The 18,337-nt window shown below is 48.4% G+C and overlaps 1 protein-coding gene across 30 annotated transcripts in view; it reads right to left on the reverse strand.

The window, feature by feature from the left end:
- PLEC (plectin) overlaps window positions 1-18,337 on the reverse strand; it is a 110,812-nt gene that overhangs the window by 21,117 nt on the left and 71,358 nt on the right. For all 30 annotated transcript variants that reach the window (XM_072602649.1, XM_072602625.1, XM_072602623.1 and 27 more), the window contains 15 exons: window positions 15,407-15,522; window positions 15,192-15,298; window positions 14,948-15,067; window positions 13,618-13,713; window positions 11,617-11,744; window positions 11,123-11,216; window positions 10,520-10,674; window positions 8,523-8,826; window positions 8,332-8,409; window positions 8,074-8,235; window positions 7,795-7,899; window positions 7,352-7,447; window positions 6,619-6,744; window positions 1,550-1,702; window positions 1,186-1,340 (listed from right to left, as the gene is read on the reverse strand). In XM_072602649.1, coding sequence (XP_072458750.1) covers window positions 1,186-1,340; window positions 1,550-1,702; window positions 6,619-6,744; window positions 7,352-7,447; window positions 7,795-7,899; window positions 8,074-8,235; window positions 8,332-8,409; window positions 8,523-8,826; window positions 10,520-10,674; window positions 11,123-11,216; window positions 11,617-11,744; window positions 13,618-13,713; window positions 14,948-15,067; window positions 15,192-15,298; window positions 15,407-15,522 — 1,995 coding nt within the window. The remainder of the gene's footprint in view (window positions 1-1,185; window positions 1,341-1,549; window positions 1,703-6,618; window positions 6,745-7,351; window positions 7,448-7,794; window positions 7,900-8,073; window positions 8,236-8,331; window positions 8,410-8,522; window positions 8,827-10,519; window positions 10,675-11,122; window positions 11,217-11,616; window positions 11,745-13,617; window positions 13,714-14,947; window positions 15,068-15,191; window positions 15,299-15,406; window positions 15,523-18,337) is intronic.

Consider the following 18,337-nt stretch of genomic DNA (forward strand, 5'->3'; position numbering starts at 1 on the left):
GATCTTTTCTCCCTTCGGCTTTTTGGGGAAAATGCTCTTTCCTAGTTCTCCTCCCTGTCTAACCTCTACTTCTCATCTCCTTTGCTGCTTCTCTATTCATGGGCCTGCCATGGGCCTTCTTCTCTTCTCCCTCTATACTACCCCATGGTTTTCTTCATCATACTCATAAATATGATTCCCAGATCTGTATCCAGCCCTAGTCCCTCTCCTAAGTTATAATCCTGCTGATCCAACTGCCTCTTGAAAATCTTGACCTGGATTTCTTATAGACATCTCAAAGCCAACATTTCCAAACACAGCTCATTATCTTTCTCCCAAAACCCTCCAGTCCTCTGAATTTCCCTCATATAATTGAGAACAGCACCATCGTCCTAGTCACTGAGGCTTACAACTTCCATGCCATCCTCAAAGACAACTCAATCTTGCTCATTCCACAATGCCAAATTCTGTCATCTCTACCTTCACAACATTTGTTGGATGTCTTCCCTTCTCTCTCACCACCCTACTGCTGGGCTATTGCAATAATCTTCTAACTGGTCTTGATGCCTCAAGTCCCTTTTCTCTTCAGTCAGCTGCCAAGGTAATTTTCTAAATATAGGTCTGGTCATGGCACTCCCCACCTCCCTAATCCATTCCCCTAATAAATTCCAGTGGCTCCCCATTTGCTTCCAGGATCAAATAGCATTTAAAGGTCTTTATAACCTGGTCCCTTTTTTGTCTTTCTAGTATTCTTAGACTTATTTTCCTTCACATACTTTATGATCCAGTGACACTGTTTTTATCGTTCTTCACATGACACTCCATTCCCTGCCTCTATCCATTGGCACTGGCTGCTCCCCTCATTCCTGCCTCTTACCTCCCCTGGCTTCCTTCAAGACTCAGTTCAAGGCCCATCTTCTTTAGGTGGCCTTTCCTGATCTCTTACTGCCTTCCTTCTGCTATCATGTACCATCTTCTTTCTCTCTGTCTCTCTCTGTACATATATAATGCATATTAAAAATAACACACATTATTTTCATGCTTGTCTCTCTCATCAGACTATGAGCTCCTGGAGGGCAGTGACTGTGTTTCTGCCTCTTTGTTCCCAGAGCTTAGTATAATTCCTGACACGAACTCCTAATAAATGCTTAAATGACCTTCCCATCCTTTTGGTGGATCCCACCTTGGACTATCACACAGTCTTACCTGCTTACTGCATCCTGGGCCTCTTTATTGGGTGGGGGCACAAGAAAGCAGACAGAGGGCAGGACGGCTTCACTACCACTGCTGTGTACCACCTTCCATTTGGATGGCTGGGCATGACTCACCAGCTGACAGGTATCCCCTTTGTGGACGGTCATCTGCAGGGTAGAGGCCACAGGCCAGGAGAGAGGCAGAACAGGATGTTAACTTATCAGAGCTCAGCTCAAATGGTCCCCTTACTGTTTTGTCCTCAGAACTTTGCCCCTTCTCACCTTCCAGAGTCAGTTTCAGGACCCTCCCAATTTTTCACAGTAACCTCTAGAGGTTCTCCCTTTCTCCCCACAATCTGCCCTGAGGCCCAGCTCACCTCCATCTGCTTGTAGTCACACACGGCTTGCAGAGGTAGACGGCCCCGAATGGGGTAGGATGGATTACGGGGCTTCAATTGTACTATGGCCTTGGCACGCTTGGCCAGACCCAAAAGATGCCCCTTGTACTCAGAGAGCTGTTCTTTTTCATCCTGGGTAGGAAAGAAAGGGAAAGAGAATGAGAAAGGAGGGGATAGTTCTGAGGATAGCACCAGCACTCAGGGAACATGAGACCAGCTCCTTAAAGTTGTCCAGCTTAGTAATCGCCCTTAGCTGATAACAAGCACAGCCCACTCCACTAGCCCTGAGGAAGGGAAAGCAAATCTGTAGAGTAAAGTCTGATGCCACTGTGACCTTCCTGACATTCCCCAGTCCCAACCCATCCCCATTCTAACGAGAGAGGTCTATACAGGCTATGGATCAAGGAGACTTCAAAAGAAGGATTCAGGTTGAATCAGCACTGTAGGAGCAGGATGGGGATAAGGGCTCGAGGGGTCCTCTTGAAGGCCTAGCTCCCCCCTCAGGAATGTAAACTCCTTGCACAAAGGGACTATTGAGTCACTCTATATCTGGATTTCCCAGCCCCTAGCACAATGAACAAACCCTTGTGGATTGGCGGGTTAGTTTGATTAGAGAGGCAGTGACCCTCCTCTTACTTTTATGGTGAGCTACCTACTGCCAGTACAAAATAGGTTGATTCTTCTGAGATCACTATGGCAAGATTCTAGAAAATGACTCCCCAAGGGATAGGCCCCAGGAACCACCTAAGTGAGGACGCGAGTGCCACTGGGCCCCTGAACTGAGAGTGTGGCATGTGTTCCCCAGATGGGCCAATGGCTTTGAGGGGCATCCCTCAAAGGGGAAGCAGAAACAGAGTGGAAAGTCTATAATGGGGCCCAGGTCTTTGAAAGAGAAAGTCTTTCTCTTAGAGGGAGATGACAAAGTCAAACGTAAGCTAGAGATGCAGTGTTGCATAGACCCAGCATCAGAGGACCTGGGATTCCAGTTATTACCAAGTACCTATGTGACCAAAGAAAGTTATTTAACTCTTTTGGGCCTCACTTTCCTCCTCTGTAAAATGAGGAGAAGCTTGGGAAGACTTGTTTGAACTGATGCAGAGTAAAGTAAGTAGAACCAGGAGAAAAATTTATATGATTACTAAGACGTCAACAGTAATATAAAGGAAAGTAACATTGAAAGACTTCACAGCCATGACCTAGGTAGGGATTAGCCATGACTTCAGAGGAATGACAAGGAAGGAAGTCTCCTGACTCCTGGAAGAGAAATGCTGGACTACAGAAGCAGAAGGAAGCACACATGTACAGAAAAAGCCAGTGAATCATTTTGTTTTACTTAAATTATTTGTTACAACAGAGAATGGAAGGGAAGGCCCTCAGGGGAATCAGAGGAAAAACATCAATAAAATAACAAAAAATAAAATAAAAATGCTTTTATTGAAAGAAAAATAAAATAAGAAAGATGGACTTGTTGTTCAGTCGTTTTCAATAGTATCCCACTCTTCGTGACCCCTTTTGGGGTTTTCTTGGCAAAAATACCAGAGTTATTTGTCATTTCCTTCTCCAGCTCATTTTACAGATAAGGAAACTGAGGCAAACAGGGATAAATGGCTTGCTCAAGGTCCCACAGCTCATGTCTGAGACCAGATCTGAACTCAGGTCTTCCTGACTCCAGGTCTGGCGCCCCTTCTACTGTGTCACCTATCTACCTTAGGATGGACAAAAGAACCTCAAAGGTCCCTTCCAAACTTAGATCTTATGATTTCAATGATGGCACTTGCCATCTAGATAATATTAATAGAATAATGATCAGTGAAAAAATAAGAGCCACCTAAGGCAAGGGTTTACCTTCAACATCTAAATGAGGAATTCTACTTTAGACAACAGGTCAAAGGGAAAAAGGTCAAAGAGAACTCACAGGGGATGGAGGCAGAGAGACCACCTAGGTGACAAGGAAAAGACATATGGGGCTTTAAGATTACTGGAGGATGCCTGCCTATCTGTAAACTGCTAGGGTAGCGCCCTGTCCACCCAGGGGTCTGGGCGCCTGCACAGACTAACTGCAGCCCAGTTTTGGGGGGGAGGGGACAGCTGCCGGGGAGGAGCTTGGGATGGCAGTTCCAGGAAGGGCTAAGGCTCCTAACAGGCTGTATAATGGAGCCAGCCAGAATTGACTTCAGGCTACAAGCCAGATGAGCTCAGTCCAGAATCTAAGTCTGGATAGTGCTGAGGGAATGGAAAAAAGAAGCAGAATCGGGCATCTCAGAAGCTTTGGCCAGCATAAGCTGTATAAGCTAGAATGAGGCCTCAGACCAGTAAGCTCCTCATTTCTATGCTTTTACATTTTGTTTTATTTTTTCCTTATTCTTTTTTTAAATAAAAAATCCTTTTGAAATTTCCTCAAATTGTTTTACCTAATACAATGGGAGAAAATATTTGTCTACATCTTAGTCAGTTAAATGATACAGATCTGATAGGGATTGGTACCTCAAGAGTGGTTCTGGAAATGGCCCCAGGTATAGTTGTTAAACAGAGACAGATTCAGAGGTGAGAACAAAAGGAAGAAAATATAAACGTGAGTATTAGGTGATGATCCCTTCCAACTTGGGAAGATAAGCTGTTCTATGGATCACCTAGGTAAAGTGGTCCTGCAGTACCCCTGTGAACCCCTGCTCTCTCTCTTCCTGGTCTCCCACACTTCCCCCCAATCCAGTGGGCATGTCAGGTTTTCAGTTGCTGCTGCTACTGTACTCAACGTCTGGGCCATTCTGATCCCCCTTTCTACCTTAACCAATGGGTGGGAAAATCTTTCTTTCCCCTTGAATTTCAGATGAGATAAAGAACCATTCCAAGATAGGTCCATAGCTCACTGTTGAGCTGAGGCCAGCAAAGAAAGCTAAGAGAAACAAATTTTGGGGAGAAGAGAAGGAAAGAAGGGAGAGCATGGCCGCTGAGGGTAGATAGGATGATAACAATTGGGTGGAGAGAAGGAAATGCTACTCAACCTTTATTCTACTTCTGTTTCCTCTGCCAACGAAAATGATCTTTGGACTGAAAAGGATGGAATGAAAATGGCTAATAAGAAGTTGAAACCTAAGATAAGGAGGTAGATGGTAAGAGATCTCTGAGCTGACGCAGATGACTAGAAGTCACCAGGCCCAGATGAACTACATTCCAAGGTCCAGAAAGACCTGGCAGATGTGATTATGATCCACTGTTAGCAAACTCTGAAAGACTGTAGAGAAGGTGCAGGATGCCACAGGACTGGAAAAGGACAAATGTAACTGAGTTTCAAAAACAGGAAAAGGAATGACTGTAAATTCTAGGTCAATGAACTTGTCTTTTGATTTCTGGGGAAATTCTAAGACACTTGAGATGATTAGTGAACATAGAAATGGAAGCCTAGAAGAGCAAGTCATGCTAAAATAAAGCCAAAGAGGGTTGGATTGCTATTCATGCTGCTAGAGGGAACACCATCTTGATGCAATAATAATAGGAGAGCCTGGAATATCAAAGTACCTTAAATCAATAACAATACTAATAGCATTTACATAGGAATTTAAGGTTTGCAAGACACTTAAGAATATTATCTCATTTTATCCTTACAACAACTCTATGAGGTCAGGGCTATTATTACCTGCATTTCACAGGCGAGAAAACTGAGGCTAAGAAAGAAAGAAATGACTTGCCCAGGATCACATAGCAAAGCAAGTATCTGAGACAGGATTTGAGGTCAGGGCTTCCTGATTCCAAATCCAGAGCTCACTGCAGAAGTGAGAGAGAGACAGACAGAGACAGAGAGAGAGAGATGGATAGATAGATAGATGGATGGATGGATGGATGGATGGATGGATGGATGGATGGATGGATAGATGTATAGATGAATGGATAGATAGATGGACATACAGAAGGACAGATAGATGGATAGATGGATAAATAAAAGAAGGCTAAACTCTCAGCACCTGAAAAAGGAATAATGTCCCAGAACAGATAATGAAACATGCCTCCGTTCCTCCTTTCTTCAGAGGCATTCGGGGATGAGGGGGGTTGTGAAGACTACAGATAATAGTTATCATTTATAAGGCTTTTGAGGTTTGCAAAGTGCTTTCAATAGGATTATTGCGGGATGTTTTACATATTGTCAGATATGGTCACTGTCCTGGCCATCTTTGTTGAATCTTTTGCTTTTCTGTTCCAGAAGAGGATTCGAGGTGGTGAGAGACGGAGGAGGAGCTATTTCCAGAATGAAATGTGACATAAAAATAAAAGGCGATTATGACCCTTATTTAAAATAAGAACAGGTCCTGCCAGACCAACCTCATTTCCTTTTCTGACAGGGTTACTAGACTTGTCGACTGGCTGAATACAATACAGTAAACACAATTTACCTCAGTTTTACCAAAGCATCTGATAGTCTCTTGTGTTTCTCTTATGGAAATGATGGTGCCTCACATGAACTCCATGACAGTACAGTTGAATAGATAAGAATTGATCTAATGCTCAGAGGCAAGGGTAGCCATTAATTATCACGGAGAGGAAGGTGTCCAGTGGAGGGCCCCAGAAATTTCTGTTTTTTCCTCTACTCTTCAACAACTGTATCAAAGTCTTAGATAAAGACACCGATGATAGATCATCAAATGTGTAGATAATGCCAGACTGGCAGGGATGACCCACATACTCAGTAAGCAGGTGAGGATTTTAAAGTACCCAACAAATAAGAACACTGGTGACTAACAAACAACTGAGGAATAAATGTGTAAAAGACTGACACTCTGGTTCAAAAAAAATTAGCTTTACAAGTATAAAAGGAGGAAGGTAGGACTAGGAAGCAGTTTATCTGAAAAAAATGAGGGATTTCAACAACAAGTTTAACAGGAGTCAAAAGTATGATGAGGCAGCCAATAATGCTGATCTAGTTTTAGGCTATGGTAAGAGAATGCCATCACCTTATTTGAGCCAACAGGGCTTTTCCTGGCCTTTCACAAAAGGTCAAGGACCAAGGACCAAGGACTAAGGAATGATGAAGGGTTGCTCCTGGCAAGCAGGCTCACCTGGGCATCTTGCAGCAGGTCTTCCAAGCGAGTGACAGTGATGGAGCGGTCACAGGTATACTTCCTTCGCATCGTCTCCTGAAGCTTCTGCAGCTGTTCCTCAGCCTCCCGCACATCAGAGAAAAACTAGAGCCAGAAAGAGAGATGTCAGGCCGGGGACCCTTGTTCAGGCTGTTTCCCCATTTTTTCCTGATTTTTTCATCTCTAGCACCTAGGACAGTGCCATCTTTGCACAGAATAGTTACCCAATAAATATCTGAGCAGTGGAAAGACTGCTGGATTTAGAGTCAAGAGGCATTGGGTCCAAATTTTGACTTATATCTATGGCTATCAAAGGCTACTTATGTGACTCTGGCCCGTTTCTTCTTCTGTAAAATGGAGGAAGTGACCTCTAAGGCTCTGCCCAACTCTAAATTACAATCATCATGAGCCATCACCAGGCCCAGCCTGCCAGGGCTACCTATAGCCATGCCCTCTTCAGGTGAAATGGACTTTGGAGTCAGGAAAACCTGGATTCATATCCTATCTCAGACACTTACTAGCGAAATGAGTCTCAATTTCCTCTTCTGTAGAAAGGGGTGTTGGGCTAGATGACTTCTGAGGTTTTCTTCCAGCTCTAAATCTATCCCTTAAAGAAGGGAGACTCTGAGATCTCCCAGCTGCAGCCAGCCAGCCCTTTCTCAGAGGGATGACTGGAGCCTGGTTTAGGGGCAGGAAAGGGACTGATAGGTACCTGGAAATAGGCTGTATTTTCCTTCAGATGCGCTTCAAGGCAACAGCACAACTGCAACATCCAACTCCACTGGGTCTGCAGGGCAGCCTGGAATGCCTACAAGGGCAGGCCAAGGTCACAAGGTGCACAGATGGCCTCCCCCTGCCATCCTTCCCCCACCCTCAATCCTGCTGGACACCTTTAGTGGGCAGACCAAGGCAGGGGAGGGCGTTGTCCACCTCCCTGGAGTTCAGCAGATGCCTCATGTCCCCCATCCACCTGTTTCATTTTTGTGTCTGCATACCTGGTGCCTAGCACAGTGCCAGGAACATAGCAGACGCTTAAGAAATGCTTGCTGATGGATTGATGTCTCTCCCACTTGGTGAAACCAACTGGAGCTGAGAGCAGAGGCATTTACCTGCTGCCATCAAGGTCTCCTTCCCTTTGACCTCCTCCCTGCCTACCTCCACAGTGGGCTTCCCAGGGTGGTCTTCCCGAAGGAGGCGCTCCGCCGTACTCTGGATCTCCTTGACTTTCTTCTCCTTCAGTTCCAGCTCCCGCATCAAGCCCTAGGGGGTTGGAGGAGGTGGCCTTAGAGAGCTGCTCAGATAGGGAAACTCAGCAGACCTGTCTCCCCCTCCCTCCCTTCCCCTGGCAGGCTCAGAGATGCTCTGTCAGTCTTTCCCCGAGAAGAATCCAAGACCTTAGGACAGACACAAATGGAGAACTGTCCTACTCCCTACCGAATAGCTGTCCTTCTTGGCTGCCATGTTGCTGTTGCGTTCACTCCAGTCATAGTTGACTTCTTCTTCTTCCTTCTCATTCAGCCACATCAGCTCTTTGGTGGCCGCTGCCACAAAGGCATGCAGGCTCTCTAGACCCCGCAGCCGGGCCTTAGAGGTGTTCTACAGACCAGAGCAAGAAGAGTAGAGAGCAGAGGTCAGAGAGGACGTCCCTCTTCAGTCCAACCACTGTCCCCAACATGGCTCCACTTTTCTCACCAGCAGCTTGGCATATTGTAGGTCCAATTTGCCCAGGCAGTCCCTATAGGCCCCTCTGGTGGCTGGAGAGAGCTGGCTCTGTGGAGAGGGAAGAGAAAATGAAGTTTCCTCTACCCCTGACAGCCTGAAAAACAGGCCTAAAGCGGAGGAGCAGAGTAGTAGTCCAATGTGTATGCCTGGCTTCAGCTCACCTCATCTGCCCGTGCTCGCTCAATCTTGGCCCGGAATTCCTCAATGGACTGGTGCAGGCCCCGGTGGCTGCCCAGCTGTGACTCCACGCTGGGGAGGTCCACACCCCACTCTGCCCCATCCAGCCGCCGCTGGTTCTCCTCCACCCAGGCCAGCAGGTCTTGTAGGTAGCGTAGTGTGACATCTTCCAGCTCAGGCCGCCTCTGGGAGGTCACTGGGCTCACCTGAGTCACAGGCACGCCAGCCTTGAGCCGCAGGTTGTACTCAGTGCGGATGGCCACAAGTCGCTCATGCAGGCGGTATACCCTAAGAGAGAGATGAGGAAGCCATAAGGACCTAGAGGCAGAGGGAGAACTGCAAGAATCCTGGGTGGTATCCCAGAGGAAGTCAGTAGGAAGGGTGGAAGGAAAAAGGAAAGTTGTTTTTCTTACAATAGCCAACACCCCACTATGTACTACCTAGTGGAAAGTGAGCTTGAGATTAGGCATGATCTTGTTTCTGTATTCCCAGGGATTAGAACAGTGACTGGCACATAGGAGCAACTTCAGAAATGTTTGTCGAACCTAACGAAATAAGGCTTGCATGCAAATTTGTGAATGACTAATGATATGGAATCAACTCCATACCAAGACCTCAAGCCCTCTGGGATGTAACCTTGAGAGAAGGAAGGAAAGGCTTCCCAGTTTCTCCAGCCTGACCTAGCCCTCAGCTCCCCACACACAGAGACATTTGGGCCACAGGCCCAGGGTAAAGCACCAGGTTGAACCAGAGGAGAGCCAGAAAGGCAGCCAGTTGGTACAGTGGATAGACCCTTGGTCCTGGAAGTCAGGAAGACGTGAATTCAAATCTGACCTCAGATGAAGCTGTATGACCCTGTACAAGTCATTCTGCTTAACTCAGTTCATCTACCTACAAAATGGGGCTCATAACAGCACCTCCCTCCCAGGTTTGTTGTAAGAATCAAAGTAGACATATATTTAGCACTTAGCACAGTGCATGGCACTTAGTTGGTGTTTAGTAGATGCTTGTTAAAACAAAAAAAGAGGTCAGAGCAGGGCAGCTGGCTTGAGGAATTTCATTTTTGGTAAATGGAGGGTCTCATGCATCAAAGAAGCCAGTCACAGGGAAGGAGAGAAAGTGGCAGGATCCATGGGTAGACAAGGAAGGCTGTGAGCAAGGGAGACATGCAGGAGGGGAAGGAGGTGATCCAGCCAAGACAGCAGAGCTGCCTGAACTGTTCTGGGCACTCTACCAGGACATGCTCTCATCTATTACAGAAGGGGAGCTGCTTTACAGCAGCCCTGGGAGGCAGGTAAACAGGCAGGGATCATTCCCCCACACAGATGCAAACTGCAAGTTCGGAGGCCAGGGGCCCTGTTCTTATGTAAATTCCCTATCTCCTCCAGCACTATGCCCAATACAGAGGACCTGGATTCAAATCCTGCCTCGGACACTAACTACTTGTGTGACTGTGGGCAATTTCACTTAACCTCAGCATCCTCAGCTACAGCTAAATGGTCTCCAAGGTCCGTTCTGGCTCTAAATCTATGATTCTATGATCCTTCCCCTCTGTGGGTCTCAGTTTCCCTATCTGTAAAAAGAAGAGGTTGTACTAGGTCTCTTCCAGCTCTTCATTCATGATTAAGACTACTCAGCACACAGCTTAAAAAACATTTGCTGAATGAATGAATGATGAGTCAGTACTAGGAGCTGACCCAGCCCAGAATCTGGGCCTCCCTCTCCTCCCTGACCTCTCTCAACAGCACTTTGTTCTTTGCACTGCAGGTCTAGATTGAACGTGGCAGCACAGACCATCAGCCCCAAGTTAAAGCCAAAGAAACTGAGGTCCAGAGGGTTTATGTGTCTTTTACCAGGGCACATCAGTGTGAAGGGCAGAGCCAGGTCTATAGACTGGTTTTTAGGCCAGCATCTCGTCCACTATAGCAGCTGTCTCCAGCCCACAGCTGCTTTGCCTACTGGGGCCCCAGATGCCTGTTACCTTCGGTACATCTGCTCGCCCTGTGGGTGCCTCCCATCTTTGAGGGTCTGTACATCATTGAAGAGCATCCGGATCATGCCATCAGCCTTGTCCAGGTCCCTCTCCACTTCCCCAGCATGCTGAGGGGCTTTGCCTGAGGTCAGCAGCCGGATGTCCTACAACAGCACAACCCGTGGGTCAGAGTAGTTACCTAAGAGTCTGCGTGAAAACACAGCTGCTCAGCCATGCTCACCTCCTCAGAGGTCCCAGGGTCACAGCTCTCTCCAAACCTCAACACGTTACTTAACTATGTAAGCCCTTAAACTAGGTTTTAAACACAGCATCTTCCTTCCCCAGCCTAGGGCAGAGTTCAGCACCCAACAGGTCCTACATATTTGCTGAGTGAAATCCATTGAGCTCCACATTTCTGGCAGCTTGGCTTTTTAGATGGGCAGGCTCCACCCATGAGCCAAAGCAGCCTCAGGCTTGGATGAGAAAAGAAATCCCTGGTCCAGCCCCACCCAAACTCTCACCAGGCACCTCCTTCCCCAGATGGCCCAGCCCCCTGGCCAGGCTGCTCCTCCCTCAGTGCCTGCTGCCCCACCCTTCCACACCAGGCCTCACCAATTGCAGCAGGGCATCAGCCTGATTCAGCTGCTCCTCGCATAGGCCGGATTCCATCTGTAGTTTGCTCACAATTCTCTGGAGACACTCCTGCCTGCAGGACACACCCACCCCAATCCAGAGAGCTTCACTTCAGAGGCCAAGGATAGCAGGTCAGGGCACCCTGGGCTCTTTCTGTCCATCCTGGGAGTTTACCAGCAGAAAGGACAAGATGGCCCAGGGCTAGAGCCTCCAACCTTCCCTGAAGTGGTTTTCTGTCTCCGTTCAAGGCTCCACTGCCCAGACTCTGAGCAGAGCACAAGATTTTTAGTGGCAAACCGTTTCCTCTCTCGGGTGATGAGTCACAAGCGTGTGGTTCCTATTAGCCCCACCACGGGCACCTCCCTCCAGCCTCCTGCTTCCCACCTCCCTGGCCTTCCTAGGGACCCCCTCCTCCTGCCTCATGGCAAATCTATGGTGTCAGATCTCCCTTTCGCTATACTGTCCACACCTACCTCTCAAACTCTGTTCTCAGCTGCTTCTCCCGCTCCAGGATGGCCACATGCAACTTTCCCCATTCCTTCTCTACATCCAGAGGGTGGAAGCCTGGTGGTACCTTCAGCTGTCCAGCCTGCACAGCCCCCTGCATGGGTACAGGGAATAGGGAACAGGTTCAGGAGTGCCCAGCACTTGCTAGGTGGAGAATGCCCTGCTTGTCCAGCAGGGTGGGGCTCCCACAGGGTATGTTTCAGGAAGGTGACAAGTAGGTGGGGCAAGGAGAAGGGTGGATACATGTGCTCAGGGCCACAAGCTCTGAGCTACCTGTGTGCTAACAATTAACTTGGAAGGGGATGGGTTGGTATTCACACTCCTTGGCTCATTCCAGCCAGTCTGAGTCTTGCCTTCCTGCAGGACTATGTTTTCAGGAACAAGGAGATAATATATGAAAAGTACTTGGACCCTACCAAGCACTAGACACAGGTGAATGACAACTATGAGTTGTAATGGTTATAAAAATAAAAATTAAAGGGTGATCACACACCAAAGACAGTCAGCACTAAACCTTCTTTGGCCTTGTCTCTTCCTATATTTAAAATAATTAAAAAGTTGCAGCTCACAGTCATATAATGCTTTAAGATTTACAGAACACTTTCCTCTAAAATCCAAGATTGCAGACCAATGAACCTGTGAGCCACAGCAACTCAGAGAATATCTTTGAAGTAAAAAAGGTCTTGCAATTTGCATCAGTGAACTAAACCATGTGGTTATTTTTCCTGTAGGTGTTTTTGTTTCCCCACCAGGAGAACGTAGTTCCTTGAGGAAAGGTTTCTTTCTTTAGATCTGTCTCCCATAGCTTAATAGTAGATATTTAATAAAGGCCTGTGGATTGAGTTTAACTATCAAAATGACTGGTCCTTAACACCTGCCTCAGAGTTCTCTCCACAATAATCTAAGAAGGAAGACTGTGCTAAATATTACTGTTCTTGTTTGAGAGGTAGTCTAGCTCAGTGGGTAGAGCACTAAACTTGAAAGCCAGAAAGATCATGGTTCAGATCCTGTCTCTGATACATTAGCATTGCGACTCCTGAAAATAGCTCAGACAGATATGTAGGACTACAAGGTTTGCAAAGTGCTTTATAGACTTTATCTCATTTAATCCTCACAATAATTCAGGATGGGGAGGGAGAGGGAAGTTCTATTTCACAGATGAGGACACTGAGAGGTTAAATTACTTGCCCAGGGTCAAAAAACTAGTGAGTATTAGAGATGGGTTTTGAGCCACATCTTTCTGACAACAAATACAGTGCTCTATCTACTATTCCAAGCTGCCTCTCAGGTCAGTTAATTTCTATGTTAAGGATATGGAACAGAACAGGGAAGTGGACACACTCTCTAGGTGCCTCCAATACTGTGTCCTCTGGCTCAAAGGACATAACGTATCAGAGCCTGGATATACAGGCAGGGAGATGCACCAACCCTTCCCCAGAGGCCCCAAAGTTATCTCATTCCTTTCTTTGTTTATGAGCTCATATTTATAAAATGTTTTTCCCTGAAACCAGACTCATACTCGACTCCCCCAGGACTTAGTAAGTCATAGAAGGAAGGAGTTCCCACCCCTTGGAGTTCCCTTCACTGACACCATAGATCCTTGAGTATTTCAGTTGAGCAGATGAGTAGATGCTTAAAGAGGATTTACTCAGTGAGGAAGGGAACCCAGACTCCATCACGGTTCCAGAGGTATCAACATGGGGCTTACCCCCAAGCCCTGCTCCCCCAGGACTGTCATAGGGCAGCCCTGAATGTACATAGCCCTGGGCACTGTCTCACTCTTCCTTTGGAAGATGGAGGTGAAAGATGAGGCTAAGCTAAAGCTACTACGAAGCTAGCCAAGGGAGGGGACTGCCAATACAGAAGGAAAAGAAAACTGAAAATTGGCCAGGGGAGGGACTCAGGGCTCAGCAAGCAGAGGAGCAGCTGGGCTCCTTGGGTCCCTCTGAGGAAAGGCAGCCTCTCACCTCCAGTGACTGGTAAATGTTCTTAGATCGGTTCTTGTCAGCCTCCTTGGCGGGAAGCTCTGTCTCCTTAAATTTGAGGAACTGACACCAGAGGATCTGTGAAGAGATGTTGACATGAGAAGGGTCCCCAAGGTCCAGACACCTGAGAAAGGGCCTGCAAGTCTCAAAGTAAGGGCTAGCTTTTACCTCTGAAAGGAAGGGGATGATCTCTAACGTTCCTTCCCGGCTCTAAGCCTGTGATCCTGCAGCCAATGAAGCTGACACTCTGAGCCCTTCCAATGGCGAAGGCCTATGTGCTGTCACTAGACAGCCTGGGTCAGGGGTGGGCCCTCTGGGGTCACACCAAGCTAGTCTAATCTCTAATCCACATGACAGCCCTTCAAACACTTGAAGACGGCTGCCATGTTCTTTCTAAATGCCCTGTTCTCCAGTCTACACTTTCTCCCAATAATCTATACGTGGCATGATCTCACAGCTCTTCACCACCCCAGCTGCCAGGGAAGGAAGGAGGAGGAGCTGGCAATGGTTTTAAGTGTTTGTCCAATTGAAAGGGGCCAGATACTCAACAGAAACCCAAACAAACACCAGAGCCCAACGTTGAAACCTTGAGGGAGATTACAGAGCCTGAAAAGCCCCAAGAAGTTGGAAAGAGGAAATAGGAGACCAGGGATGGAAGTGTCCTGATCCCACTTCCCAAATCAGAATTCAGCACCTGTGGGGGGGGGGAGGGGAGTCTCATAGTAGCAGTGGCAACAGACTCACCCTTCACCAGCACCCACCGAAATGATTCTCTAGTTACTGTTTAGTACTTGCTATGTGCCAGTCACTGAGCTAAAATCTTAAAAATTATTATCTCATTTGATCCTCAGGATAACTCTGGGAGGTAGGTACTATTATCCCCATTTTATAGATAAGGAAACTGAAGTAAACACAGACCCCAGGGCCACACTGTCTGAGCCCAGATTTGAATTCAGGTCTTCTGGATTCAGTCTCAGTGGCCTGCCCACTGTGTCCCTCTGGTGGGGCTGGGCAAAGGCAGGGAAGAGTAAAGCACCATGGTAGCACCTCAGTCCTAATACTAACCCCTCTTTATCTTGCATAAACCCATTCCTTCTTCTTCCTGGACCCTATGCTTCCTTCCTTCGTGTACTTGTTTGCTTTTCCTATTTCAATGTTTCCTTAGTCTCTATGTTAATCCAATGCAGCCTGGCCTGGAGTGAAGGCAGAAGCAGCAGCAAGTCTAGGCCTGTCAGAGAGCTGGAGACTTGTGGAAGAACAGTGAGGGGTAGGCTCCAGGGAGGGGCCCTGGGGCCCAGGGGAAGCTGCCCACCTCTGTCTCCTCGTAACTTGTGGCAAACTTTCGCTCCTCAAAGGCAATGATGTGCTGACGGATCCACTGCAGCAGCAACATAACCAGCTCCCGGTACTCCTGCCAGCGAAGCTGCAGCTCCTATCCCAGGAGGCAGGTCTTACAGACAGAAAGGCCTCGCCCGGGTGTCCACAGGGAAGAGGGCGATCCCCCAGAACCCTCCCCCTTCATGGGGGCTGGTTCCCTCCCCATCTTCATCACTTACATTGGCCTTCACCCCGTCTTGCACGTCAGGCACCCGGGGCATGGCATCGTACAGAGATGACACGTACGTGATGATGGACTTTTCATCGGGCTGAGGGACATCCACATCTGCCGGGGAAGAGAGGAGGTTGGGAACTTAAAGGGGGGCAGGCCCACCTCAAGGCAGAAGGGAAAACAAGTAGACCTGGGCCAGCCCAGCTTAAAGGGGTCACGTACCCTCAGGGTCCAGCAGCCTGGTGACCCCCAGCTCTCGCTCAGCCACGTTGAACGCCTGGTCCAGGTTCTCCAAGTTGCTCTGCTGGTAGACTTTGTTCATGTCGATCAGCATGGGCCTGTAGGAAGAAAGGAGGGATGGGACTGAGCCCAGAGGCCACAATTCATGGGGAGCCTCAGCCTCCTCACTGGGATTAGGTGGTTTGGGACCTCTCAGAGAATCCTTGCTCTAAGACTCCCTGAACTCTCACCCCCTACCCAAGCAAATGAGGGGGAGAAGAGGCAGACATGGGGGAGGAGGAGGGGAAGAAGTGGGAGACAGAGAAAGACAAGAGAAAAGGGGGAGGGGAGGAGATGGGAGAAGAGGAAGACAAAAAGAAAGGAAGGAAATAATGGCACAGAAAGGCAGGAAGGGGAGGGATAAAGGGCAGAAGAAAAGGAGCTGAGAAGGGGCCCACAGAGGGGGTTCGGGAAAGGCAGAAGGAGAGAGAAGTCCAGGGCCTACAGCTCTCGGCAGCGCAGAGTCGAGTGGACGGAGTACAGTTCTCCACTCAGGTAACTCTCTCCCCCATCCTGGAGGCCATTGGGTGGCAGGTTCTGGGCTCCAGATGGGAGACCATCTTCACATAACATCAGCACCCTATCTTCCTGGCCCCCAGCATTCTGGAGCCTCTTCTTCCAGGGCCCCTTCTTTGACTTCCTCTTCCCAAGGGCACTCATGTCCCACCTCTGACTACAGGTGTATCCGTCCCCTGCCCCTCTCCTAGGTCTGGTCCCAGTGCCCAAGCAGTCCTGACACTCAGCTGGTTGACTAGCTCCACTCTGGGTTCAGGGAGGGGGAGAGCTGGTTAGCTCCTCCTGCTTAGCTCAAGTTTAAGGCAGGGTCTGGGAGGAGGCAGAGAGAAGCCTGCCCAGACCCTGCACAGACTCGCTCCCTCCCCCCATCCCTCCCTCCCATCTAGGAGAAGCCATAGCCTGGAGCAACCTGCTCCCACCCTACCCCACCCCACCCATCCCACCACCAGCCTGGCAGCAGGCAGGATCTGTCCCTCCCCTCAGGGGTTCCCCCACCGCAGGGCTGGGCCTGGACCAGCCTGCCCAGTCAGCGACAGGCAGCCTAAGACGCCACAACTTGCCTAAAATTTTGTCGACTTTGCAATAAAGGAGTCTCAGGTAGCCCACCCAGCCACGAGCCCCACGTGGGAACCTAAGAGCAGCAGTCACATGTCTCCACCCCCTCCCTACAGTGTGGCCTGTCTGTTCTAGCAAGGGAGTGAGGCCTACCATCCCAGGAGCCTGAGCTGGAAAACTGGGGAACTAGAATAGATGACCCTCTTCCTTACTTGCCAGGTTCTTATAATAATAATAATAGCTAGCATTTATATAACATTTTAAGGTTTGCAGAGAAATTCAGATGTGTTATCTCATTTAGCCCCATTTTACAGAAGAGGAAACTGGGGCACAAAAAGGCTGACTTATCCAGAGTCACACAACTATGAAGTGTCTCTGGTAGAATTTGAATTCATGTCTTATTGATTCCAAATCCAACACTCAATCCTCTGCATACAGGGAGACAACAGGTAAGCTGTAAGGGGTACAGACAGACTGTGGTACAGGGTATGGGGTCAGCCACTCCCCTGATCAGGTTTTAAGGGGAGAATCAACCCCATGGGTACCTCAGAAGGCCTTGGTAAGTCCAAACCTTACTTATGGGGCAGAGCCAAGGCTGGAAAATGTATCTTAGTAGGAAATGAAGGGGACTGCCCTATGTCCCAGAAATCCAGAGCCCTCCAAGTGGAGGACATGAGCTAAGACTCCCTAGGGAAGGGCAATTATCAGGGCAGACCAGGTATGGGTAGCCACCAGCTAGGTGTCCTAACACGCTCCCTCCAAAGGGAATGCAGAGCCTGGGGCTAAGGCTGGGGCCTGAAGTCAACATGCATGACAGGGCAGAAGGGAGAGAAAAGGGAAGAGAGGGAAGGAGGGACCCATGGGAAGGGACAGAGAGTGTGCTGTAACAAAAAGAGCACTGGTTTTAGAGTCAAGGTTCTGGGTTCAGAATGTGCGTGTGTCACTTACCTACCTGGGTGACCTTAGGCAGTATGCTCTGTAAGATGAGGGGGGGAGAGTAGGAACTGAAGGGACTTTAAGGTTCAAACTCCACCTCTATGATCCTGAGGAAACTCAAGGGAGAAACTGAGGGTGACTCAAGAACTGGGCTGCTATAGGTCCCCCAGGGCCAAGGCCTCCCCACAGTTTGACCAGGAGCAAGGGCTGGGGCAGGCACTCAGCATGGTGCTTGGCCCAGGGGAAGCATTTAATAAATGTTTCTTGATCCATTATTGCTCAAGAGCCCAGGAAAAACTGATTCTCCCTGTCTCCCACCTCCTCAGCCCTGGAAAAGGCTGCCCTGCTGCTTGCAGGCCTGTCATAAAACCAGAAGAAAGAGGCTTTCGAGCTGCACGGGGCCTTGGAGGTCATCCTTTCATTTTACAAATGAGTCATCTGAGACCGGGAGAGATTAAATAGCTTGCTCAGTACTTGAGGCAGGAATCAAACCCAAATCTTCTTGACTCTTAGAGCACCAGGCCCAGAGTCAGGAAGACCTGAGTTCAAATCTAATCTTTGACACTTACAAGCTGTGTGACCCTGGGCAAGTCACTTAACCCGTGTTTGCCTCATTTTCCTCATCTGTCACGGGGGATCATAATAACACCTACCTCCCAGGATCAAATGAGGTAAAAACTGTAAAGGGCTTAGTGCAGTGTCTGACACAACGGAAGTGCTATTAAATATTAGCTACTATCAATACTCCAAGTTGCTCTAACAGTCTTAACCTAGCATTCAAGGCCCTCTGAATTCTAGCCTCAATCAATTTCTCCAGTCACCCTCCAGCCATGCTGAGTAACTCACCATATCCCAAACTCACCCCAT

Source organism: Notamacropus eugenii, chromosome 4, assembly GCF_028372415.1.
Source record: "Notamacropus eugenii isolate mMacEug1 chromosome 4, mMacEug1.pri_v2, whole genome shotgun sequence".
NCBI lineage: Eukaryota > Metazoa > Chordata > Mammalia > Diprotodontia > Macropodidae > Notamacropus > Notamacropus eugenii.